This window comes from Colias philodice, chromosome 31, assembly GCF_061535455.1.
Source record: "Colias philodice isolate Cphi_HAF_F1 chromosome 31, ilColPhil1 Martin Lab GWU primary, whole genome shotgun sequence".
In the NCBI taxonomy this organism is placed as follows: Eukaryota; Metazoa; Arthropoda; class Insecta; order Lepidoptera; family Pieridae; genus Colias; species Colias philodice.
The window spans coordinates 3,287,946-3,314,806 of NC_143116.1; the positions used below are offsets into that span (position 1 = coordinate 3,287,946).

Sequence of the window (26,861 nt, forward strand, 5' to 3'; positions counted from 1 at the left end):
TAAAGTGAAACTTTTATTACATCGTCTCAAACTTTTTGGTCTGTGTAGCGCATGTCGCGTGACGGTCGGCTGCCGAGTAGGTATAAAGCAGTGTTCGGAAAGTTTCACTTTTACCGTGGTTTCATAAAACCACACGATATTTTTGATTTTTAATATTTCAAACATTTATTATTAAGTAATAATGGCCGTTTTGATCGAAATAAACTCGAACCACAATAATATTAAAAAAAGGCTAAAGCTAGTTTTAGTTGAAACTACAGTTTAATCATTGATGTTGAAGATTTATCAAAATATGATACACAATTAATATCAAAATTGCTTGTTGTGATAACACTGGTCTGCAAAAACATTTTTTTTCGCGCTCCTTCTTATTTTTGCACAAGATTATTATAGAAGTGATACTTCTGAACAGAAATTAAGTTTTAAAAAATTTGTATCACGTCTAGATTTTTTGTGGTTCAATTTGAAAGAAACCCATTCTTTGTTCTAAGAATACATCGTTATTTTAATAATTAGGTTTAAATATTACAAATTATGTCAAGAAAATCATTAAAAACTATAAGACAAAATAATTACACATTATTTACATTGTTTCAATTAGTAGTTTTCTTTTCTTTTAATATTTTATGAGGAGTTTCGCGACGAATCGATCAAGTAAAATCAGAAAGCTTTGCTGCCAACTTATTATCTATATTTTCAGTTAGCTTTTCCGTATCTCCTCTCAAACTTCTGGTGAAATCTTTCATAGTGGTCACCAGATAATCTTTTTACAGCTTTAGTCTGCTTAATTTCATAATTTAAGACTTATCTAAGCTCCCGCATTTGCAGTCCTTTAGAGACCACACAAGACTCGCGCTTTCAATGTTGCGTCGTTTAAAAATCCATAACACGTGATTCAATTTTGCTTTATGGTTGAAATTATACGCAAATTATCATCAATGTATCAGTACAATATAAAAATTTAACCAAAATATTAGGTTAAAATCATAAACTGTCACCTTAAAACTTTACTTTGAACTGAGCGCCGCGGAGTCATGATGAGAACTACGGAAGCCCATAAATTCCCTACAAATTAGTGTAAAAATAATGTCTACAGTAGATATCGTTCTTTCTTTTTATAAATTCAAGTCGTTCTTGTGATAAAAATATCATATAGACCGAATAAAATAGCATTATTGCAAGTGAGACTACCAAACAATACAGAATTTTAAGATATTTAAAAACGACAATAAAAAAAAAGTTTGATGTGATACGAAAAAAATGAAAGCAGATCTAGATTCAGCATGTTAAGATCTCAATGTTTATCATATTTTTATTCAAAGGAGGATTTCTTTGCAGACCAGTGTAATTATTACATTGTTGACAGCCCTATTTGAATGATCAACACAAAATTACAATTTACGCATGAGTAGTTAGAAAAAAAATGAAATGAAAATGATGAATTTATTCTTATAAGTGCAATTTACGTAAAGAAAAGGCATTTCGTTCATTGTATCTTTGCTAAGTACTTTATAATAGTTACTTGTTGTGCCGCGCATTGCATTCGTTTTCGGTCTTAAGAAATTATTTATTTATTACTAGAAGTCCGCCCCGGCTTCGCCCGTAGTACATATTTCGCAATAAAAGGTAGCCTATGTCCTTTCTCGGGTATCAAAATATCTCCATACCAAATTTCATGCAAATTGGTTCAGTAGTTTAGGCGTGATTGAGTAACAGACAGACAGACAGAGTTACTTTCGCATTTATAATATTAGTATGGATTTTATGTGTTTATCCGGTACATAAGCTACACCCCTGCCAAGTATCTTCAAAATCCGTTCAGTGGGTTTCCCGTGAAAGAGATACAAACAAACATACATGTGTATGAGTCGTGTTGTTAAATGAACGAAATTCCTTATAATGTATTTTTAGTATATAAGCTCGTAATTTAAGGCCCGGTTTTACCTCTTCCTGATATGTTCTGTTTAGTTTATTTACATATAAACGAATAAATATGATATTTTTTATAAGGTTACCTATCTTAATCTCGAATTTTAATATTCCGAATATCTTAATCCAGAAAACGTTTGGACATTTTTTCATAACCCCGAATTTTAAAATTTCGAAGTTTTGTTTGCCATATAATCGCAACTCCGAATTTCATTTGCCCAGTTCTTTATTTGTACGACGTTTTACAATCCAGACGGATGAGTTCCAGACATACGAATTCTAAATGCACAAAATCCAGATGACCGTAATCCATATGCACGAAAGCCAGATTTTTAAAACAAAAATTTTTGAAATACAGTTAATTGATATCCAGACAAACAATGTCCAGATTTTTGAAATTCAAATAAACGATATCCAGCAAAACGAAATCCTTCTAGGGGGTCGCAACACGAACCTAACCTAACATTCCGAATAGATTTTAACACTTTAACCTTTCTGTAATGGGCAAGTAAAACAATAGCGAGTCGGTTCTGGCACTCGCCGGCCGCTGCCGCGGCACGCTCGCTTCGCTCGCTCGGCTCGTGCATGGGGGGTCACAGTTCAAACCTAACCTAACCTACTGAGTCGAATTTGACACTTAAACCTTTCTGTAATAAGCAAGTAAAACAAAAGCGAGTCATTTCTAGCGTGGGAGTCGTAGTTCAAACCTAACCTACTGAGTCGACTTTGACACTAAAACTGGTCTGTAATGGACAAGTAAAACAATAAATTTACTTACTGACAATGATTATTTTCAGTCGATAGTAAAGATATAATCACGATTGTATGGAAATCAAATAAAAAGATTATGAAAATCTGGCAATAGTTTATCTGTTATACGATTATATGGGAACCAAATAAAAAGATTATGAAAATTTGGCAATAGTTTATTTGGAAAATGGTACGATGGGAAATAAAAAAAAGTATTCTGAGAATCTGGTATAATAAGATCTGTATTATGAGAATACGGGAAACAAAAAAATACTTTTTAAAAATCTGGTTTTGGTGCATCTGGAAATTGATTCATCTGGGAAATTAAAAAAGGAATTTTAAAAATTTGTCATTCATTACATCTGTCTTTTAAAAGTTCTAACAACCGTTTTCGGGGTTTTAAGATTCGGGTAATAGAAATTCGAGTTTTTAATAGGTTACCTTTTTATAAAAATGTACTTTTTTTTTGTTGTGTCAACTTTAAGTAGAATTTTCTTTTGTAACTAATTACTATTCTGATGTATTTTATTGAACTATTCTAATGTATCGGGAAGGCACAGACTCCTGAAACACAGCGAAAGCTATATTGGGAGTCTGGGGTCTATATTTTGATGTATGGAACTTTGTTCAATAAATGATTTTTATTTTTATTTGTTTTTTAAAAAGTGTCAGTGCCTATCAGGGACATTATCAGCAAGAGCTGAAACCGATCTTTAATATTATTAATAGTTTATAAGTAGAGCTAAGAATTAGGCATTAAAATGTAGATTAGCTTATATGAATGATATGGTAGTATTTTTAGGTAAGAATTTGATTTGGTGGTGGTATATGTAATTGGTCCTTCAAACCTAGAATTATGTATTGGTAAGATATTGTATTCGATTTCTAATAACTACAATTCTAATGAAGTTTTTATAACTCAATGCCCCAAGTTCGATTCTTGGTTGAGACAAATTTGAAAATAAATTAGACCATAATATTTTAATTTGATGTATAAAATTGAATCCTAATCACCTACATACAGTTTTTCCCATTCAAAACTAGAATTGACTGACTGATTATTATTTTCACTTACCTTAACTAACCTGAGCTGTGGTAAGTTTTTACATGTTTTATTTTTAATTACAGATGCCCAAAAAACCAGCCATTAACAAGATGTAACTGTGCCATAGACGCAGCAAACGTTAAATAAAAAAAAACTTTCAATCTTGAATTTACAATAAAAAATCAATATAATGGTGACCTTATTTCTCAATTAAGATATATTTTTAATAATGGTTACCAATGACATGACATTTTTTTTCTTTTGACATACGTCAAAAAAGGCGCGAAGTGACTTATCATTGGTTGTCTATGAATATCTTTGTGAATTTCAATGCAATAATTATATTACAAAAACCTGACAAATATATACTTTATTATTATATAAGAGATTTTTTATTAGTCATTGTTTTCTTAGCTTTAGTTTATATAAATGTAAGTTTAATGGTTTTTTTATTGGTTCAAGCTAGAGCTTTTATTAATAAGATGTTTGAAAATTAAATATTAGGACGGGTTTACATGAAAAGTTATTAAACACATATTATAAAATATATCCGCCTCCTTGGTACAGTGGTTAACGCGTGAGTGCAAAACCGAAGGTCCTGGGTTCGATTCCCGGTGGAGACGAAGAAGAAAATGTCTCGGTCTGACAGGACACAGAAGGCTGATCACCTACTTGTCCCTAAAGAAAATCGATCAGTGAAACAGATGTATGCGTAATGCATCTGCCCCTTACCCCACTAGGGGACACGGGATTTCACTTATAAAATATGTATATCTAAATATTGTTGATGACATGACATTAAATTCTATAAAGTATTTTAATAATATCGGTCTTACTTATAAAATGTTACCCATTCGCTAAGCAATGGATTAGTTATTGCAATAACCTGTCTTGTTTTTATGAATGACGTTTCATGTGAGCAAGAGCAGGACACAGCTATGGTAGGAAATGGTTGACATTTATCCATTGTTTAACTTTTTATAAGTAAGGCCGCAAGGTGTTTAATAATTGATTATTAAAATAATGTCTTTAATTACAATCAATTTCGATATTTCTGCAAATAGTCATACGATAGGCAATGTTTAATTTTGAAAAATTAATAACCTAATGTAATTTTAACAGCACAATAGTAAAAAAATATAGTGACATCTTTTGACAGATTTCTTTTTTTTTGGCGCCATTTTATTTAAAGCTGCGCGCCAAAATATTGAAAGATTAAAAAATAAAGGCTTAAGAAATGGTGTTCAAAATAAAATCAGGTGCCTATTTTAGAATTTATTCGTTGATTACAATAAAATAGATTTATTGAGATTAAATGTATATTAGTTATATTTGTTAGTTTAGTGCCATTATACCAGTATATATTTTATTAAATATATAAACATATTATGAAAAAAGAGGTGTCAAAGGACGCCCGGATGGAACGAAGTTACCTAAAATAACATACATAACTGGCTTGCTGAAACACGCGCACGCCGCACGGCTTACAACTATAGCAAAAAAATTGGTTGACTGTAAAGTCGGTTTACTGACGATAGTTGAACGTGACAACGTCCGATTGTGCTTCTTTGTCGCTCGTTCCGCGCTCTCGCTTGCACTTCAAGCATTATATGGAACGCCTCAGAGCGAGGTTACGCCGCATGAGTCATGTTTTTTCGTGCGTGCATCTGGCTCTATCGAATTATAAGATGTTGTCATGTCAAAAGTGTCGTTACAACTTTTGGCCTTATTTCCGCCTAGCCCCCTTTCGCAACTCGAAGGAACTTCGTTCCAATATTGCATTTACAAATATTGGTGTTTAATTGAGATTTTTTATTACATTTGGTGCTTTTATTGGCCTTTTTTGAATTTTGTGTTTAATAAATATATTAAGAAACTTATAACTTTTGTTTCTTCCTTGTAATAATTATTGTGAGTAATAATTTGTAGTCACAGATTTAAAATGATTTTAGAGTTATAGATATAGCGGTATTGCCTTAAATATATGTTTTAAAGTTTCTTATAGTTATAAATAAAATAATTATGTATCTATTAGTTTACAGAGGAATGTTTTTTATGAATTAACTATGTGTATTGATAATACTCACAATATTATATGGTGTAATCTTTAAAATAACTCCGTGGTAGAGTGGTCATTTTTAATATTACAAAAAAAATATCCTAGATTCTTCATCTGATTAAATTCGTGTTTTTTTTTGTATTATTTAAGATAATATCGTTGTATCTATAGTATATTATGTAACCAATTATAATTTATGTACATAAAAAATTGATATTGTCTTCTATTCTTAATATTTTATGTAATAGAACCTTATTTTTAAATAAATGTTCATTTTTTATTTTTGCTTTTTATTTTTTATGAATTTCTTTTTCTTTTTTTAGTATAGATTCTGCTTTTTTAAGGTCTTTCGAATTAATTTCCAATAATTTTCTTCTACAAATACAGTACTAAATACTAGTAATAAATTTATAGGAATTGGAAATCTTGAGTGAAGAATGTCATAATATGCAGCACTAACTTATTTTGTTAGAACTAATATATTATACAGGTTGTCCCACTATTGATATACTAAGCGCGAATGGGGTTGTAGTTTTGCATACACTGATCGCGTAAAAAATACTCAAACAACAAAATTAAGTAAAAAAAAAATTGCTATTTTTTTTCTCCCAAATCCATGTTTTCTTCTCTAGCTTCGCGCAGCCAGCATATACGGCTTCGCTAATGCGAGCATTTTTTCTATGAAAAAATAATCTTAAGTGTCTTAAACGATAGGTCACGTGCGGGTTGCTTGCTAGAGGTGTATGTACACTTCATCTATTTGAAAACAAATGCGTCTGGAATTTTATAAGTATTTTTTACGTAATCAGCATATGCAAAACTATATACTCCTTTGAGCTTAGTATACCGACGGTGGGACACCCTGTATATAAACTATTGTAACTTACTCAATTTTTAAAATAATATAAAAATGGAAAGGATTAATTGAAAAAATTATATGGTTCAGTAGTTACTTATCTATTAAATATGTATCCCAAGTTTTCAACAACAAAGGGCCTCTTTAAGAACATGGCCCTTAGAACAAGGCCCTAGCCGTTCTTGTTTCTAAGGACTGGTTGAAGTTATTTATGTAAATATAATTACAAATTATATTGATGTGTGTGTTTTAAATATTAGGGTATCTTTAAGTGTTAGTACCGATTTTGTTATCATTCACTAATTTACAAAATTCAAAAATTTGATATAAAATTGTCTTACCTAACCTAAAAAATTACTATACAAGGCACTATTTAGACTAATTTTCAAATCGGACCCGTAGTTCCTGAGATAAGCCCTTAACACATTAAACAAAAAAACTCTTTATATTTACAGGTCTTGTTTCTGTCTTTATACCTTACTAAATTTCCGCTCGCGGCTTCGCCCGCGTTTTCAAAGGAAAACCCGCATAGTTCCCGTTCCCGTGGGATTTCCGGGATAAAACATATCCTATGTGTTAATCCAAGTTACCCTCTATATGTGTGCTAAATTTCATTGTAATCGGTTCAGTAGAATTTGCGTGAAAGAGTAACAAACACACACATATCGTCACAAACTTTCGCATTTATAATATTAGTTGGATAAGTCATATTCTTATAAAACTTACCTTTTGAGAACTAATAATTTATTAAGAGAATGATAGCAAAATACGTAATATCTACTTTCTAAATTTAATGTGTTGTGTGATACCTGTGGCCTTATTTTGTAATCTATGTAACATTTTATGTTACCTATTTTGAGAGGGTGAGTCAATTTCATTTCCTATTGGTCGAAGCATTATGACCGCTTTCGCCGTTCGTCCATATTATGAGGATTAATCCGGCTACTCACCTAGCCGCCGCAGGGGCAATATTGGACCCTTAATTCTGACCGACAGACGGACCGGTTGGCTTAGTTGGTAGTGAACCTGCCTTCCAAGCCAGAGGTAGAAGGGTTTGATTCCCACCCGGGGCAAATATTTGTGTGATGAACATAGATGTTTGCTTTGTGTCTGGATGTTGATTATCTATATAAGTTTTTATTTAAAACTAGCGGTCCGCCCCGGCTTCGCCCGTGGTACATATTTACGTTTTCTCTACATAAGAACCATCCTCGTACTTCAAGGAATATAATAAAAAAAGAATTATCGAAATCGGTTCAGCCGTTTTCGAGTTATGCGCTTACCAACACATTTTGCTATTCATTTTTATATATAAGAGATTATATATGTATGTTTATCAGCCATCTGGTTTCCATAACACAAGCGAAAGCTTAGCATGGGATCAGATCGTGCCGTGTGTGAAAACTGTCCTGAAATATTTATTTATTTATTATTATTGCCTCCTTTATTGTGATGTATAGGCAAGCAGGGACAATTTAGAGAACAGCTGAAATTGCTCCGACAGCCGTGCACCCCAAATTGTTCCAATATTGCCCCTGCGGCAGTTACGTGAGTAGCCGGCTTTATACAACACTAGCGGTCCGCCCCGGCTTCGCCCGTGGTACATATTTCGCAATAAAAGTTAGCCTTTGTTCTTTCTCAGGGTCTAAAGATTATCTGTGCCAAATTTCATCAAAATCGGTCCAGTAGTTTATGCGTGAAAACCATACATACATACATACATACAAACCTTTCCTCTTTATAATATTAGTATAGACTATAGACAAAACGTTTTTCAAAGAAAACACAATCAATCTCTTTAGCTTTAATAATGTAGGATATATTTTTAAAATTAACTAACTTTGACGCGCGGTTTCTACCGCAAATTTGTACACAACTCACCCTCTTATAAATCTATACATATAAAATTTTGCATAAATAATTTTCAGATCTAGTTTTTCTTCCTTGTCATTTAACTCTATCTATATCTGTACGTTTACATTAACTTAGAGTAAAGACTAAGATTCCCGCAAATAATATACTTTATGCTCGTTATTTTAAATTCGAATTTGCGTAGAAAAAACCAAAAGCCAATCGATAAAATAATTGTTAGATACTCGGTAAAAATAGCTTTGAAATCGATAATAAGATACCCAGAAACGAATTCTTCTAAGCAATCTTGGAATTGATAATTTTATTCATTGTTAAAATATTGAAAAAAATAATGATGAAAACATTTATTGTAGGTTATGTCTGTGTGTTCGTATGATGTATATGTGTTTATAATTAAAATTAGATATACGCTGTGGATATACGTATATTTCTGACAAGGTAAAAGCTTCGCTTAGTTTGAAAATAGATGGCGTTAAATAAGAATGAAAAAATAAAATTCCCACTTTTTATCATCGAGCTTTTTATGGCATTTTTATAAGCTTTTTGAGTAATAACAAATGTAGTTGCATAGCTACAAAGGTAAGCTATTTTTGCGAGAACACAAAATTAAAAAAAAAAAAATGTAACATAATACCAATTGATGAATTTGAATTAACTTTAATAAACTGAGCTTGAATCGTGTTTAAAGAATAATTTTAAGTAGACTTAATTATAAGCTATATTTTATGAGTCGTCCAACTTACCAATTTTGTCCTAAAATTGCCTTTACGTGATTGATTAATTTTGCATATACAGGGTGTCCCACTATTGGTATACTAAGCGCGAAGGGACTTGTAGTCTTGCATACACTGATCATGTAAAAAATACTTAAACAACAAAATTACGTCAAAAAAATTTTGATAAATTTTTCCTGAAAATTCATATTTTCTTCTCTAGCTTCGCGCAGCCGGCATATCGACGATGAAGTATCAATACCTCCTAACTAACATTTTAGCGATTTTCGTTTTATAGCATTTTCGTACTTAAAATAGAGTAATACATAGGCCCATAAAGGTCATTTATCTGTAAACAGTCAATTTGAGGAAATATCAAAGTGTAGCAATACCTTATAACAAAAGTTGCGTCATTTTTGCTGGCAATATATTATACTGCTTCTCTAATGTGAGCATTTTCTCTATGAAAACATAATATTAAACGATAGCTCACGTGCTGGTGGCAAAGTTGGGCGGGTTGCTTGTTATGGGTGTACACATAGAGTTTTAAAAATTCTTCTATTTGAAAAAAAAATGCGTCTGGAATTTTATAAGTATTTTTTACGTACTCAGCGTATGCAAAACTACAACCTCCTTTGTGCTTAGTATACCAAGAGTGGGACACCCTGTATATTATGAAAGGGGCACTAAAATCACTATTTTACAAGCAATTCCTGATCCTTATATGTATTAGATAATAGATTATTTTATGGATAAGACAAATTAATATTACAAAATGTGTGGAGAAATAATATTAAAGGCCTATTCAAACTACAGCGGTATCCGCTACCGCCGAGGGTAGCGGTATCCCGATGGGCACGCGATTAAATCTCTTATGTAGTATATTATATAGACTCTAATCGCGTACCGATCGGCTGTTCCCTACCGTACTCGGATCAGTACGCGATTAAAGTCCGTAATATACTACGTAAGAGATATAATCGCGTGCCATCGGGATACCACTACCCACGGCTGTAGCGGTATCTCTAATCTGAATAGGCTCTAAATTAAATGTGTATTTAGTATAGTGAATATTTTTGTCCGTTTAACAATTTCGGTGTTCCATTTGAGCTTCGCGTTTGTATGTGTAGATGTTGAATAAATATTGACTGTTAATACTGTTGTTTTATTTACTATTCCTTTTTTCCGTGTTTGATACACCCGATCCATGTTGATATGGGTTAATTCAACCCATACATATTTTAAGAGTTGAATGTTAAAGGACTATACTATATAAGTTAATTTAGTAAATATTACCATCAATAAAATAGATACGACTTCAAATAAAAATGTAATAGTTAAATTTCGTTTTTGTTAAATTTCGGAGTAATTAAAAATACGCATTATAATCTTTTCATGTGATGATGAGGATGATAATTTATACGTGAAAAAAGTACCCTAAATCATTCCCGAATATCTACAAACAGACACATTTTTGCATTTTGTACCTAATATTAGTAAGTATATAGTTATGTAAGTATAATTGATAACTCTTTTATATTTCAATACTGCTTAATCGATTTTGATGAATAATATTTATAATAATCTAAAATAGTGTCAGGAAAAATTAAACTACGTATAAGTTTACACATTTTTATTCACATCAGTATCAAGATTTATCTTTCTTATACCACACAACAAAAGTCCTAATTTGCTGTGGAGTTAACTTGACACTTTTCAAATCTACATCCATCGCTTTCAAAGCATCTTCACTATATTCTTCTTTATCACTTCCATAATATTCATTAAAATTCCTAAAAAAACTGCCATTTTTCTCCCATTGTAGCGGCAGCCAATCAGAGAGCCACATATTTGCTGCTAGCGTTGTCTCTTTCACTCTATCTATCTTTAAATTATGAAACAGATCTTTTAAAACAACATTTTTAACACCACTCTTAACTATATCACTTTTCTCTAAATAATTCTCAAGTCTAACTAAAATCGTACCATCATTCCATTCCTGTAGACCCAAAACATGTACTCCTATTGGCAGTTTTTTATTCAGTCCTTTAAATTCATTCTTAAGTTTCAACCAATCATCATATCCCATACTATTTGATACAAGAACTACCGGTCGTAACTCAATTTCCTTTGCTAGTTTCTTTTCAAACACTCTATTAGGTTTGTAATCAGCTTTAGACAGATATAGATAATGTGTTCCTCGAATAATAACTCCTTCACCATTTATAGTATCATTAATAATATTTTGAACGCCTGCATCATCTGTGAATAATCGTCTTTGAACCATAAGGTCTAAAGCACCATCTAACAACGAAGCCCCGGCTTGAGATCGATCATTGAATATTGAAAATCGTATATTTTTTTTGGTATCTTCAATGTAGATTTTTGAGGTTACTGGGTAGAAATTACCTGAAATCGAGTATATATAAAAAAGATATAAAACTTATAATGAGATATCACTGAACACAATCAACGAAAGTACAAAAGTAAATTTGATAACATTGAAATATTAATGTAGTGGCCATATTTTAAAATTATTATTGACTAGTTCTACTATTTTTATTAATTTAAGTTATGGTTGATAAAATATTTTCCAGGAAAAGTTTACTCGAGGAGCAAACAAGTGCTTTTTACATTATTTTCTTTATTTATCTAAGTAATGAAAGCAGAATTAAGAGAATTTATTAAAATCATTTAATATTTAGTTTAATTGCTAACGTTTACGATACTTGTCTTTCTCATGAATAAATACATTCAGGAAACATTTTCATAAGTAATGCTTATATCAAAATATTTAAGTAAGTACGTACCTGTCACCTTGTTCAAATTATAAGGTTGGTACGTAGGTCGTCTATTCCTTATTCTCTTCATAGTTTGCCTTCCATTAGCGTCTGTATAGAAAACGCCTCCATTCTCCAAATCTGTTGTATATCTTATAAATACTTCTTTGCCTAATTCATCATCATCAGGTACTGGACCTATAACCCAATCAACTTCAACTACAGGATTGTCCTGATACAATCTTAGAACAAAAGAGGCATATTCTGAATATTTAGAATGTATTTCTTGCACCAAATCAGTTTTAAACACTTTAGTATCTATTACATCAATGATAGGAACCGGAGTTAAGTCCATAGGTCTAAAAATATAGACGCCTGGAGGTCGTTTGTCTTTGCCCAGTTTTTTTGGATCGTCAGATACGTAATAAAAGTATTGTATATCGAGTGAAGTGTTTATGCCATTCGAAAGAGATATGTTTGATACTTTCTTATAGCTGTCTAGGTATATTTTTATGTACTGGAAGAAGAAAATTATGTATATTATTTATCAAAATATTGGTTTTACTTAAATTATTACAAATACAGTTTTCTGTAGATGACAACTTTAAAGCTAAAAGTGCTTGTTTGTATTTTTATACAATAAGTTACACATATTTGTAGATTTAAGGAAAGCTAAGTATTGTAATTTAGTCATTTACTTTTTCAAGTACTTTCGTACCTAAAAATAATATACTACAGAAAAATCATATTCGCTACCTTGTTTTCTATAAAAGTATCATTAGATTCGACATAATAATATGAATCATTAGATGTTTTTTCTTCGGATTTATCATCATCGTCATCATCTACTATAGTTGTCATAGTCGTTCTAGTGACTTCTGCGTTTCTAATATTACTACTAGAACTTTCTATATCAAGTTCAGTAGTTGTTATTTCATTATATGTGGTAGTTTCTTCCAAAATAGATGTAATAGTAGTAGATTTACTCAAAAAATTTGGTGTAGTAACATTATTTTTGTCAATAACATTTTTTACGTTAGCAACATCAACACTAGTTGCGCTGTTTGAAAAATTATCTTGTTTTTTTGTAAAAACGAATTTTGGATGATTTATTTTATCACTTTCAATATCTTCATAGCTTATGTCTTCTTCGAAATACGTTTTATTATAAGCCTCAGCCGCTTGACCGATGTAATATTTCTTTTGCGGATTCTTAGTCAGCTTCTTTATTATCGACCTTTTTCGTATATTTGATTCCTTTTGGATGTGAAATGCTTTGTAGCCGAGCGGTGGAATGTTTTGCGCAATGAATAATAATTCGTGATCTGTTGTTGTGTTTCTTAGAGGTATTTTTAGTATATGTTGTGAAACTGGAGTGAGATATACCTTCATTGTATTGCCTGAAAGTTGTAAATTCATTAAATCATTATCGTGGATATAAAACAATACACTAAATTTTTAAAGACGAGTTTTACCTTTTCCATCGTAAACCGTATACTTTTCTTTCATTATAGGTACTCTTACTGGAACAGATACTGTCCATGCGAGAGGATTGTATATTAAAAACTGGCAAGATAAACAACAAACATAATATAAGTTGATATTATAATACTAATATTATAAAGCTGAAGAGTTTGTTTGTTTGTTTGTTTGAACGCGCTAATCTCGGGAACTACTGGTCCGATTTAAAAAATTCTTTCGGTGTTAGATAGCCCATTTATCGAGGAAGGTTATAGGCTATATATCATCGCGCTACGACCAACAGGGGTGGAGCCACGGGGGTGAAACCGCGTGGAGCAGCTAGTATTATAATATAGGTTGTGGTTAAATAATGAATTATGTTTTATATTTTCAGGCACTAGAACCAAGTACTTACATGAAATGTTGAAGAATCAGTAAAAGAACATGAAGATATATTAAATGGACATCTATTGTATTTTATCGTTTTCTTGGAGTTTTGTAGTTTGCTGGAAAAGTAATTTCATCAGCGTATAACATCATTTTTGAAGTGAAAACTTCTTTAGCGGCGTTGGGTATAAAATCTTAAACTCGCGTCAGGACACGTGGCCTGATCGAAAAAGCGTAAGACGGATGGATATCAAACATGCTCAACGTTATTAATCAAGTTTTCACTTCTGCTGGCACTCCTGAAGTGCAACCCGTTTATTCAGTTAGCTGTCAAGTCATAATCTCATCGTTAATTATCTTTAATTATAGTATTATACCTACACGTTATTCAAAATAATCTACTGGACATAATTAAACAACTTGTGTTCATGCTTCTATAATTTGAATTGGTAAAACAATATTATTTAAAAATTTTACAGAAAAAATGTTGTATTGATTATAACTAGGTCAGAGGGTACAACACTACAACTTTGCCTCGGTTGTTATTATTATAAAATGAATAGAAAATTTCCTAAAACCTTTTATAGCGTGATGTGATGGTATATACATATTTTAATCTATAGCATTAATAGTTTGTTTGAACACGCTTATCTCAGGAACTTCGGGTTTGATTTGAAGAATTTTTCGGTGTTCGATAGTCCATTTATCTAGGCTACAGACAAAAAAGGTTTAGTCATTTATAAATAACGCGATGTAGGATTAACAGGGCACTTACTTAAAAGCAATTTCCAATAAAGATATAGACCGTTGTATCACATCATTTAATTCCTTTATATAGTAATACTTGCCATATTCTCTCAATGCTCCCGATATTACGTTATGGTCTTGCATTACACCTAAAATAAAATCTTAATCTTCTTATATATAAAAACTAGCGGTCCGCCCCGGCTTCGCCCGTGGTACATATGAAAAATAGATGTTGGCCGATTCTCAGACTTACCCGATATGCACAGAAAATTTCATGAGAATCGGTCCACCCGTTTCGGAGGAGTATGCAGACTAACATTGTGACACGAGAATCAATAATGAATCGCAAAATGTGTTGGTAAGCGCATAACTCGAGAACGGCTGAACCGATTTCGATAATTCTTTTTTTATTATATTCCTTGAAGTACGAGGATGGTTCTTATGTAGAAAAAACGTAAATATGTACCACGGGCGAAACCGGGGCGGACCGCTAGTACTATTATAAAGGCGAATGTTTGTATGGATGTATGTTACTCTTTCACGTAAACAAAAAACTACTGAACCGATTACAATGAAATTTAGCACACATATAGAGGGTAACTTGGATTAACACATAGGATAGGTTTTATCCCGGAAATCCGACGGGAACGGGAACTATGCGGGTTTTCCTTTGAAAATGCGGGCGAAGCCGCGGGCGGAAATCTAGTATTAAATATATTGCAATTCAGTAATTTTGAAACTTCTTTAGGCGCGTTGAGAGTAAAATTTCCAGGTCGCGTCATGGCAATACCGTCCCGTCATGGAGAGGCGACGATTTTGGTATCTTTGAATTTTGCCAAAAAAGTTTCACTTCGGACACGTGTGCTCGGAACAAAGGCTCTTTTATGTATTTTGTTAACCACCCGCGGCTTCGACCGCCTTGTCTGAAACATATCAAATCATACACGAGAACTACTTATCTTTTGGTGAAAACAGAATGAAATTCGGTGCAGTAGATAATGAGTTTATCGCAAACAGACAGACGCGGAAGAGGACTTTGTTTAAAATACGTGATTTAGATTTATTTAATAAACTAATTAATACCCATGATCCACATAAAGTCTTCGAGAAGTTTATCCTGATTTTCCAATGATGCCAACACTTGCAATTGTTTTGCCACCTAAAATTATAAAAAAAGCTACATTATAAACACTTAAGCCCCCCTAGCTGACTAGTAAGCTGTAGATACGTGTATCTACAGCTTACGTCAATCTCATACATTCGTAGTCTATTCTATCGAGAGCTACGCTAACAGAAAACCACTTGACTAGGGGGGCAGGTATATGTTACCTATCATAATACAGCTTACAAGTGACGTCATAGTGCTGAATCTTATTATTTTATGCTCTTGTATCTAGGGGTAGGTCACCTGGTGGTTCAAATAACACATAAATTTTTCAACATGGGCCTGTAGTCTATAACTATGTATAGGGTGTCCCAACAAGAACGCAAGATTTAAATTTGACATAAAACGCAGATATTCAAAAAAAATTGTGAAAACTATATTATATCGTAAAGTAGACAAGGTGAGGTTTTGTTTGGAACAACACATCAGGGACATGGCCACCGCGGCTTTGCTGGCACATACGCGATCTTTAATGAAATTTTCAATGACCGTTTTACATAAATGCTGTGGTATTTCATTAATACAGCGTCCAATTTCGTCTTTTAAGGCTTGAGTCATCGTCGGCTTAATCGCATACACCATCGATTTCAAAAAAACCCCTAAATCGCATGATCTAGGTGGCCAATTATGGTCCCCAAAGCGTGAAGTAACATGACCGAGAAATGACTGATGCAGCAATTGTATTGTTTCTCTGGCTGTATGACATGTGGCGAAGTCTTGTTGAAACCACATCCCCTCCAGCATGCAAGACGCAAATTTTTTGTCAAAATTCGCTGCATAGTGGATTCGGAACCACCAATTTTTGGAGCTTAGTGTTGAATTGAGATGGATGGAGTTTGAGCGATATCATCACATACAGCTGCGATATTTTCGGTTGATCGACCAGGTCGAAGGCGCGTTGTTGTCTTTACATCACTAACAGACCCAGTTTCAGCAAATTTTTCCATTAATCTCTTTTACTGATCGCAATTTCTTTGATCGCAATTTGCGTACTGTAGCCGCAAAACTTTCACTATTTTGGTAAAACAAATTTTACAATGAGAATGCGTTGATCCTTCGTTTAGCGTTCCATTTTCACTAACCTTATACCTTCTACTAAAAAAAATAACACTTGTTGATATGTCAAACAATGACCCTTCGAATGGCGCCAAATTTAAATCTTGCGTTCTTGTTGGGACACCCTATATAAGACATAAGTTTACAAAATGCTCATAAATTTTCAGTTGGTTTTGCTTAGGTATAAACTAGCTGTGCTCCGCGGTTTTACCCGCAGTGTTCCACTCCTGTTGGTCTTAGCGTGATGATAGATAGCCTATAGCCTTCCTCGATAAATGGGCTATCTAACACCGAAATAATTTTTCAAATCGGACCAGTAGTGCCTGAGATTAGCGAATATACTTGTTTAATTTGTATTTTGAACTGTAGGTACATTTTGCACGCCTCATAAGCGAAGCGTTGAGGTGGGTACTACTGTCACTTCGCGCAAAACATCTGATTTTTCAAACTTAAAATGTCTTTATGTATCATACATTGCACTTGTAAGATAATACATACACACACATATTAAGAAAAAACACTATTTTTAACGTTCATGATATTTTTGTTGTCATTTTTGTTATTTAAACTAGTTAAAAAACAGTTCAAAAAAGTTCTTTCTTGGACGTCCGTGTGTCTGTATGTGCGGATCCTTTTTCTTGTTAACACGATAGCGACCGAAATACTTTACTAATCGAGTCTTTTTTTTCTCTTACGCTTGAGTATGCTCAGGAATAGAACCCTTTCATTTTTCAGGGTCTGATTCGATGTGGTTTAATTGTTATTAAATAAACAAAAATAATAATTAATAAATATTTATTAAAAAAAAATTATGAGGCGTGCACTTTTGGATTTTCCAAATTATTTCAACTCTACAACTAACCTGTAAATAAATATTGCCTTCTCTAATAAAATATTTGAGATCTGGTCTGGAAGTAAACATTCCGGAGGTCACCGAGTACTTATCGTAGCTGTAGGGAAAGAAATCGTCCTGTTTTGTTTTTAGTACTGGCCTGAAATTACAAGAAGTAAATAACTATAATATGAGTCAAAAGCTACTTATTGTGCCCAAACATCACACAACCGCTTTCAGAGGCAGTTTCAGTTATAATGCTACGAAGTGTTGGAACAACTTGCCTCCACCCTTACGTAACCTTCGTTGCATTAATAACTTCAAAAATAAAGTTGCTGCTTTTATTTTTAAAAAACAACCGTAACCTACTGTAGAATGTAGCATCTCTCTTTTGTGTCTATTTATCTGTATGTATGTTTATTAATTTTTTATTTTCGTTATTATTTATTACTATTTTCTTAATGTTCTAGTATATGTACATTCCTATGCCTTCTTTTTATATGTATAATATTTATAACGTGTAATATTGTTTATTTTATTAATATAATTTCTATCCCTCTATACTTCGGTCTGTAGCTGTACTTCAAACATTGGGGGCCACTGAAAATCAGTGCTGTGCTGTTGAAGGCACAGCTTAATACTGAGTTGGTCCCCTTTTTGCTAAAGGTCTGCCACACTTTTGTCTTTTTCTGTGTTTTTTGTATTCCTTATTCTTTTCATTATATCTGTTGTTGGCTTTTGGCGAAATAAATTATTCTTATTCTTATTCTTATTCTTATTCTTATTCTAACTAGCTAATACACACAATTTTTCTACTTATAAAATATAAATTTTTCCATTAATGGCTGCAAACATCGACGATCATTTGTTGGGCCAACGCTGCCCATTATGAGAGCAAATATTATTTTCTTAATGACTAAGTACTTTAACAAAGTCGCTTTCTCTGTCCCTATGTCCCTTTGTATGCTTAAATCTTTAAAACTACGCAACGGATTTTGATGAGGTTTTTTAAATAGAATCGTTCAAGAGGAAGGTTTAAGTATATAATTTATTAGGTTTTAGACAAAGCGGGCGAAGCAACGGGCGGTAAGCTAGTAACAGATAAAGCGAAGCGAAGCAGGTACAAATAGGAAGTTATCAAAATGCTTACTTAGAACTGTGCACGGCCTGCAAATAACAATTAGGTGATGAATAAACCAAATGGATATTTGCTCCCGTGCGATACGACTTCTCGTTTACAGAACTGTAAAAATGATAAAAGTTTTGTAACTTAAATATAAATGTAAAGTGTGGATGTGTGTGTGTAATGGAGAATGTTCACTAATTTTGATTATTAGCACTCCATATTCTCTGTCAAAAATAAATAATACTAGTGAAAAAATTACTTCGATACGTCAATTATTTTCCGATTTAGAAGTAAAACAAGTTGTAAACGCCCGGTGATGGTGTGACGTCACACCACAACACGCTCAATCTGGCTCACTCAGTCCGCTAGCGATCGCGCGCCCGCGCCGTCGAAATTATAATTAAATACTTTTAAAAATGTCCAATCCAAATACCAGAAAATCATGTGTTGTTCCTAAATGTAAAAATACAACTACCAATTCGCCGGATAAGTTGTTTTTTATAGTTGCAAAGGAAGTAAGCTACATATTATAATATTTTGAGAACATTGCAGCTGTTTTGCGTTATCCTTTGTTTTCTATACAAGTTTTAATCTATACTAGACTGTGCTTCTGCTCTGCTCGTATGGGCTAAGTATAGGTAGATGGCTAGTAAGATTTTTTCTTGTTTTAAGTTGAGAATGATATGGAGAACTATACTAAAATATAAGTTGGTCGGGGGAAGAATTAAACAAAAACAGGATATAGTTCCACACAAATTCAAATGTCAACAGGAAAATGAAGATAAACCTCAGAGATCAGCAGTGCAAAAACGCAATCGTATAGAATATTTTGAGAAACTATTAAATAAAGATGAAACTTTGGCATGACTGTTATTTTATTAAACGAATAATAATTACTATTATTGAACTATTAACGAAATTCGCGGACGAAAACCCATCAAAATACTGCGCAAGCTATAACACCTACTACAGCGCTGCCGACTTGATACTAGGGTGCGTATAAAGCAAAATTACCAATCTTCTATTAGATGATACGTGTAATATTCAAGACCAAATCTAAAAAATAAAATATATAACAAACTAGATGATATGTTCAACGATTCTGTTCAATCAAAAACATAAAATATTAAAATTGACTCGATAAAAAAAAATCACCAAGTTAGCTCTAATTTTCACACTTTTACGTTTTCTACTTGACAGATTTTTTTTCATAAACAATTATATTAAAATATTTGCAAGATATTTGTCAGAGCATTTTGAGTAATTACTTTTAGTTTTGGTTTTATCTGCGATAAACCACTTTTATCGTGACAAAACCAAACGTTTATCTTGAGAAAAAAAGAGTGCCAAAAATAAAACCAAAATTAAAAGTAATTACACAAAATGATCTGACAAATATCTTGCAAATGTTTTAATATAATTGTTTATGAAAAAAAAAATCATAATAAGTATTACCATGTCAAGTAGAAAACGTAAAAGTGTGGAAATTAGAGCTAACTTGGTAATTTTTTTTTATCGAGTAAATTTTAATATTTTATGTTTTTGATTAAACAGAATCGTTGAACATATCATCTAGTTTGATATATATTTTATTTTTTAGATTTGGTTTTGAATATTACACGTATCATCCAATAGAAGATTGGTAATATTGCTTTATACACACCGCGCGGGGACGCGGCCGCGCGGTGCGTTGTGACGTGACGTCACAAGCGGTCACGTGACTATTAGCGGGACTCGATATTTTTCGAAACTTTGAATGCGTATAAAATCAAAACTACTTGGTATTTTTGACTACGACAAAAACTAGTGTATTTGTATACATACAGGCTTTACTGAGACACAATTTCAAGGGATTTGGCATACCTAGTAACATTCTTCATTGGAACAATCTCGGATGCACTGCGGTTGGAGCAATTTCGGCTGTTCTGTATTTTGCCCCTGCTTTAGGCAAGCAGGGGCAATTAAGAGAGCACATAATTATTAAGGGTGCAAGTCCAATATTGCCCCTGCTGCAGGTATGTGAGAAGCTGGCTAATCTATGAATCCATTCTACCGTTTTTGAGTTCTACAACTTACAAGGGAACTCAAAAACGGTAGAATGGATTCATAGATTTTCGGTTCATTTGATTTGTCTCCGAACAGATTACTTAGTTTATGCTAATCGTTATGAATTTAAAATTCGCATATTTATACTCACTGTATCAACACGTCGATATTTTCGAACCACATTTTAGCGCTGTGGTATCCGAACATTTGCCCCATCATCACCATTATGTGATTAGTGGTATAGAAAGGTGATTGGCGATATCGTATCTGTTCTATGAAAACGTCTACCTAAATATAGAGAACAAAATACATGATGATGATGATGATGATGATGACGATGATGAAGACAGGGCAAATAGCTTGTAGAGCTATTACGCACTGTCGATCAGTCGCCGGCGACTCAGTCGCCGGCGACTCAGTCGCCGGCGATTGGACTTACTCCTGGACGACTGACGACTAAGTGCGCAAGCCCCTATTTAAACTATAGTAAGTCACAGTCGCCGGCGACTGAGTCGCCAGCGACTGGTCGACAGTGCGTAATAGCTCTTAAATAATTTTAATCAATAACTATTGACAATTTCAAAATAACTATTACTTTCTTATTCAACAGATATAACAAAAAATATGACTGTGTGTACACTCTGTAGTACAAATATACATAAATAAGAAACACTATTATAAGACGATTTGTTAATTAGATTAAAATAAGCAAAAGGCATTAAAAATATATGACCGCCTCCTTTTGGTATAGTGGTTGACGCGTGAGCGTAGAACCGAGGGGTCATGGGTTCGATTCCCGACGGAGACGAATAAAAAATAAAAAAAATGTCTCGGTCTGGCAGGACACAGGAGGCGGATCACCTACTTGTCCCTAAAGAAAAATCGATCAAAGAAACAGATGTATGCATAATGCATCTGGCCCTTACCCCACTTGGAGACATGGGACTTCACTTTTTTCACAATAAAAATATAGTTCATTTCATTCATTCATAGTTTAAACATGTACATGTAGGTAGTTTCACTTACTCTTTCCTCGATGTTACTAAACACACTATCTGAAGTTATTAAAAGCGGGTCAGAGCACATGGCCCCAAAACAGAACCCTGGGGGGGACCAGTACCCATCGAATAATTTACTTGTGAATATGTCCGATTCTATACCTGTAATAATTGTATGTAATGTAGAATCTATACAAGTTTACTATATTCTTTACTAATATTATAAAGCTGAAGAGTTTGTTTGTTTGAACGCGCTAATCTTAGGGATTACTGGTTCGATTTGAAAAATTCTTTCGGTGTTAAATAGCCCATTTATCGAGTTAGGCTATAGCCTATAGGCTATAATATATCATCACGCTAAGACCAACAGGAGCGGCGCACTGCGGGTAAAACCGCGGAAAAAATCTAGTAATAAAGAAACTAGTAGATAGCATCTCACCGAGATCATCACTCCCTCGCCATAAGAACTCCAACGCCACCTGTTCCATCCTAACCAGCTCATCATCAAAGCTGATGGGATTGATGAACATCCCATCGAATCCCATTTGAGCCACCAATGATGCATATTCTCTAGAATGGCCGAAGGTATCCGCTTGCCAGGCGACGAGCGGTCGACCGCAGTTTAGAAATGTTCGGTTTATTTTTCTGTTATAATAATTTAACATTTAGGAACGTTTTAAACAACGTCATCTGGACGTAAATAACGTGAAACTTGAGCTATGGTAAATAAAGGGGTAATTAATATAAGTAGGTAAGTAAGTATACAGATTAGAATTTTCCATTGCTTTTGAAAAGTAAACTGTAAGTTTTTGTCGAAATTTGCTTGCCACTCCCGGGAATCGAACTGATTAAAAACTGTTAAAATTACACCCTGAAGTTTTATTGCATCGTTATAAGAATAAAAACTCTCCCAAACATGATAAATAAAATGAAAAGACAAACAAATCTTCCCAGAAATGTTACCCTGAACGAGACGCGGCGAGCTAGTACTAGCTTACCTTAAAGTATATGTATAGCTATCTATAACAGACTGATAGCTCGTTGATCCTTCATCTGGCATCCCCCAACTACCCCCCACTATTATTAAACGGCCCTGTCTAAGGAGTTGGTATACCATACGACGTACTGCAAGAAACAAAGTTATATTTGTTTAGATTCTTGACAAAAGATGGCGTTAATCAACATCAATTAATTTCTAGTAATTTTCCTAGTCAAATAGCTGTATATACCTACTGCTTAATAATATCAAAAATTGTAAATCACTAACAAAAATTTTATAATCTAATGGGCCCTCTTCACAATGGGCAGCGTTGGGCGAGTAGAGGCAATCACGATAGTGTTGAGCCTAAATGTCTAGGATCAGCCGTCATTGTAGATGTTTATTCATAATCGCCGTAATGGCGGCAAACATCGACCATCATTTGTTGGGCCAACGCTGCCCATTTGAAGAGGGCCCATAAACTTATATAATATTATAAAGATTATTAAGACCCTTTATTAGTTTAAAAACCATTAAAATTGGAATTCCTTTATGCTCACTTATAGGACCAACTCTATAATTTTAGTATCCACTACCTTGAGAAATAAGTCTTTTTTTTTAATTCTTACCTGTTCCATCACGTCTAGCCCACCAGTAAAAGAAATATGGTAACTCCGAGCCAGATAATGTAAATCTACAAGAACATAAAATACAATAAAAAAATAAGACATCGAACAACAGTTAAAAAATGTCTATCTGTAGTAATACACATTGAGATAATATTAATAGGAGATGACACCGCCTACATCACTTATGTTCCACTCAACATACGTCATGTGACGTATGTTGAGCGGTATTTTTTAATGGTTTTAAAGTGAAACGCATCAAACATGCCTTCGTGTGTGTTACGATATTGCACAAATAATAAGGAAAAGTGCAAAGGAATAACTTTCATCGTTAAGTACCTAACTAAATAATAATTTTTAAAACTTAGTTAGAGCAAAAAAATGGCGCACAGATTTTGTTCGTGGTGTCTCCTCCATACGTAGTAATATTATCTCAATGGTAATACATTACAATTTATATTTAAAACAAAAAGGCACAGACTCCTGAAACACAGCGAAAGCTATATTGGGAGTCTGGGGTCTATATTATGATGTAAGGAACCTTGTTCAATAAATGATTTTTATTATTTATTTTATTTATTTATTTAAAATAACAATAAAAAAAAAAAAAACAAAATACAAACTTCCTCGTCTCTTTTGCCCACAGCTCAGATATCGTGGCATCGAGTATTCTTTTCATGTTAATTTTGCTCGTCATATAAAAATCATCGTCTGAAATTGTTAATTAATCTGTAGGTATTATAAAATAATAACAAACTCAAATGTAGGCATATTCTTTAATTCAATTTTTACACATTAAAAAATCATTTTAAATCGGTGGCGAAAGAAATCAAATCTTCATTTTTATTATTTTAGTTTAGTTTGTGCACTATTAAAACATAAAATTCACATTACACTTCGGGAACTACTTCGTTTTTTGAATAGTCTGTTAAATAAAGTTCGAAAAACTACTTACGTCCAGTGAAATGGTCATAAAACGTTTTTGAATATCCCAACTCAGCGTGAGTATGAGGCACTATATGGACATTTAATTTTCCTTCTCTTATTGTAGGACAAGCCTGAAAAATAAAGAAACATCTTCATTCGAAGTTTGATTATGAGAAACTAGCTTTCCGCCCGCGGCTTCGCCCGCGTTTTCAAAGAAAAACCCGTTCCCGTAGGATTTCCGGGATAAAACCTATCCTATGTCCTTTCTCGGGTATCAAAATATCTCTATACCAAATTTCACGCAAATTGGTTCCGTAGTTAAGGCGTGATTGAGTAACAGATAGACAGACAGAGTTACTTTCGCATTTATAATATTAGTATGGATTAGCACATGTGTCAGAAGTGAAACCTCTTTGGCAGGATTCAAAGATACCAAAATGTTCGCCTTACTACATGACGTGACGTTATTGCATGATGAAATTTTACTTTCAACGCGCCTAATGAAGTTTCATTTCAATAAAAATCAAAGTGCTATATTCATACTTTTTGAGTTATCCGGATAGGTACATACTACATAATCTACATCACTGCCAAGTATCATCAAAATCGGTTCGGTGGTTTTCACGTGAAAGAGTAACAAACATACAAACTATGTTTATAACATTAGGATACTTACATCGTAACCACAAGCCTCTCCCAAACCTTTGAAAGGAGTTAACAAATCGACTATTTCTGGGTCCATTCCAAACGCACCAATAACATTAATTATTATAATAGCCAATAACATACTATAATATATTTTTAATAACTTTTGTATCGTCAGCATTTTTAAGTAGTAATGTTAACTTGATAATTATAAATTTGTTGAAAAAAATATCAAAATAGGCGTTTGAAAATGTAGCGTCTTCGCTCACAAATGTGATATTTTAGTAAGATTAAAAAATATGCAATAAGTGGATAACTTTTTTATGATAAAACCTATTTGAAACCCGTTTGTACGAAATTATACTGTATAATGGCTTCCATTCCTTCATAATATTGTTTACACATTTTTGTATTGGTTTTTAAACAAGATGTTTATTTTTAGTGGCGTAAATATTATACAACCGAGACGATTATTCATAAAATATACTTCACATTTTACTACGGAAGTTTGATTTTTTTTATAAAAGGCATTTAGGCTTAAATCTATTATAAAGCTGAAGAGTTTGTTTGTTTGTTTGAACGCGCTAATCTCAGGAACTAGGTACTGGTCCGATTTGAAAAATTCTTTCGGTGTTAGATAATCCATTTATCAAGGAAGGCTATAGACGTATTGTCTCATATTGGGTCCCAAAAATGCAGGTATAACCGCGGGGCACAGCTAGTCGTCCATTAATGTATAACAATTAAAAAGTCTAACCCTGACCTATGACTAGAGAAAGTGATCACTTGCCAATTGGGTTATCTTTTATCCGTCTGCCAATTAAACAGTTTTCTTTGAACTGTGGACTCGTTTGTACTGATTAGTTCAACATTTTGTGACGGTAAGGCTTTTATTTTATTTACTACCTGTTGCCCGCAGCATCGCCTGCGTGGAAAAGATAAATTTTCATGGTATGAACACTATTTTATCCCCTTAGGGATCTATAAATTAATCAAAATTTTTCTTTAGCGGATGCTTACGTCCTGACATCTATTATTATACAGGGTGTCCCACAATCGGTGTACTAAGCGCGAAGGGACTTGTAGTTTTCCATACACTGATCACGTAAAAAATACTTAAACAACATAATTACGCCAAATTTTTCCTTAAAATTCATGTTTTTCATGTCTAGCTTCGCGCAGCCGGCTAATATATTATAATGAAAAACAAAATGCTCACATTAGCGAAGCGGTATATGTATATACCGCTTCGCTAATGTGAGCATTTTGTCTATGAAAACATAATCCTCACGTGCGGGTGGCAAAGTTGGGCGGTTTGCTTGTTGGGGTGTACACAAAGAGTTTTAAGAATTCATCTATTTGAAAAAAAATGCATGTGGAAGTCTATAAGTATTTTTTACGTACTCAGCGTATGCAAAACTGTAACCTTCATTGAGCTTAGAATACGGTGGGACACTCTGTATATGAATTGCCTGATTTGAATATGTAGCTCCTGTTAGTCTTAGCCTGCTTCGATAAATAAGCTATCTAGCACCGAATTTTTTTTCAAATCGGACCAGTAGTTTCTGAGATTAGCGAGTTCAAACAAACAAACTCTTCAGCGTTATAATCCATACTAATATTATAAATGCGAAAGTAACTCTGTCTGTCTGTCTGTTACTTAATCACGCATAAACTACTGAACCAATTTGCATGAAATTTGGTATGGAGATATTTTGATACCCGAGAAAGGACATAGGCTACCTTTTATTGCGAAATATGTACCACGGGCGAAGCCGGGGCGGACCTCTAGTGAAGTATAAATTATTTGCTTATTGGCCAGGCTTGCAATCATACTATAAGTTGTATACATTCCACAAATG

At 33.2% G+C, this 26,861-nt stretch overlaps 2 protein-coding genes across 4 annotated transcripts in view; one reads left to right on the forward strand and one right to left on the reverse strand.

Moving 5' to 3' along the window:
• Stat92E (Signal transducer and transcription activator Stat92E) overlaps positions 1–4,172 on the forward strand; it is a 42,117-nt gene extending 37,945 nt beyond the window's left edge. For all 3 annotated transcript variants that reach the window (XM_089713569.1, XM_089713571.1, XM_089713570.1), the window contains one exon: positions 3,808–4,172. In XM_089713569.1, the coding sequence (XP_089569695.1) occupies positions 3,808–3,840 (33 nt within the window). In that variant the 3' untranslated portion in view covers positions 3,841–4,172. The remainder of the gene's footprint in view (positions 1–3,807) is intronic.
• Positions 4,173–10,865: 6,693 nt separating this feature from the next.
• LOC149475164 (lysosomal alpha-mannosidase-like) lies at positions 10,866–24,494 on the reverse strand. The gene is made up of 16 exons (XM_089713757.1): positions 24,383–24,494; positions 24,051–24,138; positions 23,431–23,495; positions 22,821–22,947; positions 22,262–22,467; positions 21,851–21,984; positions 20,976–21,112; positions 18,803–18,895; positions 17,683–17,812; positions 15,683–15,758; positions 14,628–14,748; positions 13,881–13,971; positions 13,480–13,570; positions 12,761–13,404; positions 12,035–12,521; positions 10,866–11,633 (listed from the first exon to the last, which is right to left on the reverse strand). The coding sequence occupies exons 2-16, from the start codon at positions 24,122–24,124 to the stop codon at positions 10,873–10,875; spliced, it is 3,237 nt and encodes a 1,078-aa protein (XP_089569883.1). The 5' UTR covers positions 24,125–24,138; positions 24,383–24,494; the 3' UTR covers positions 10,866–10,872.
• Positions 24,495–26,861: the final 2,367 nt, after the last annotated feature.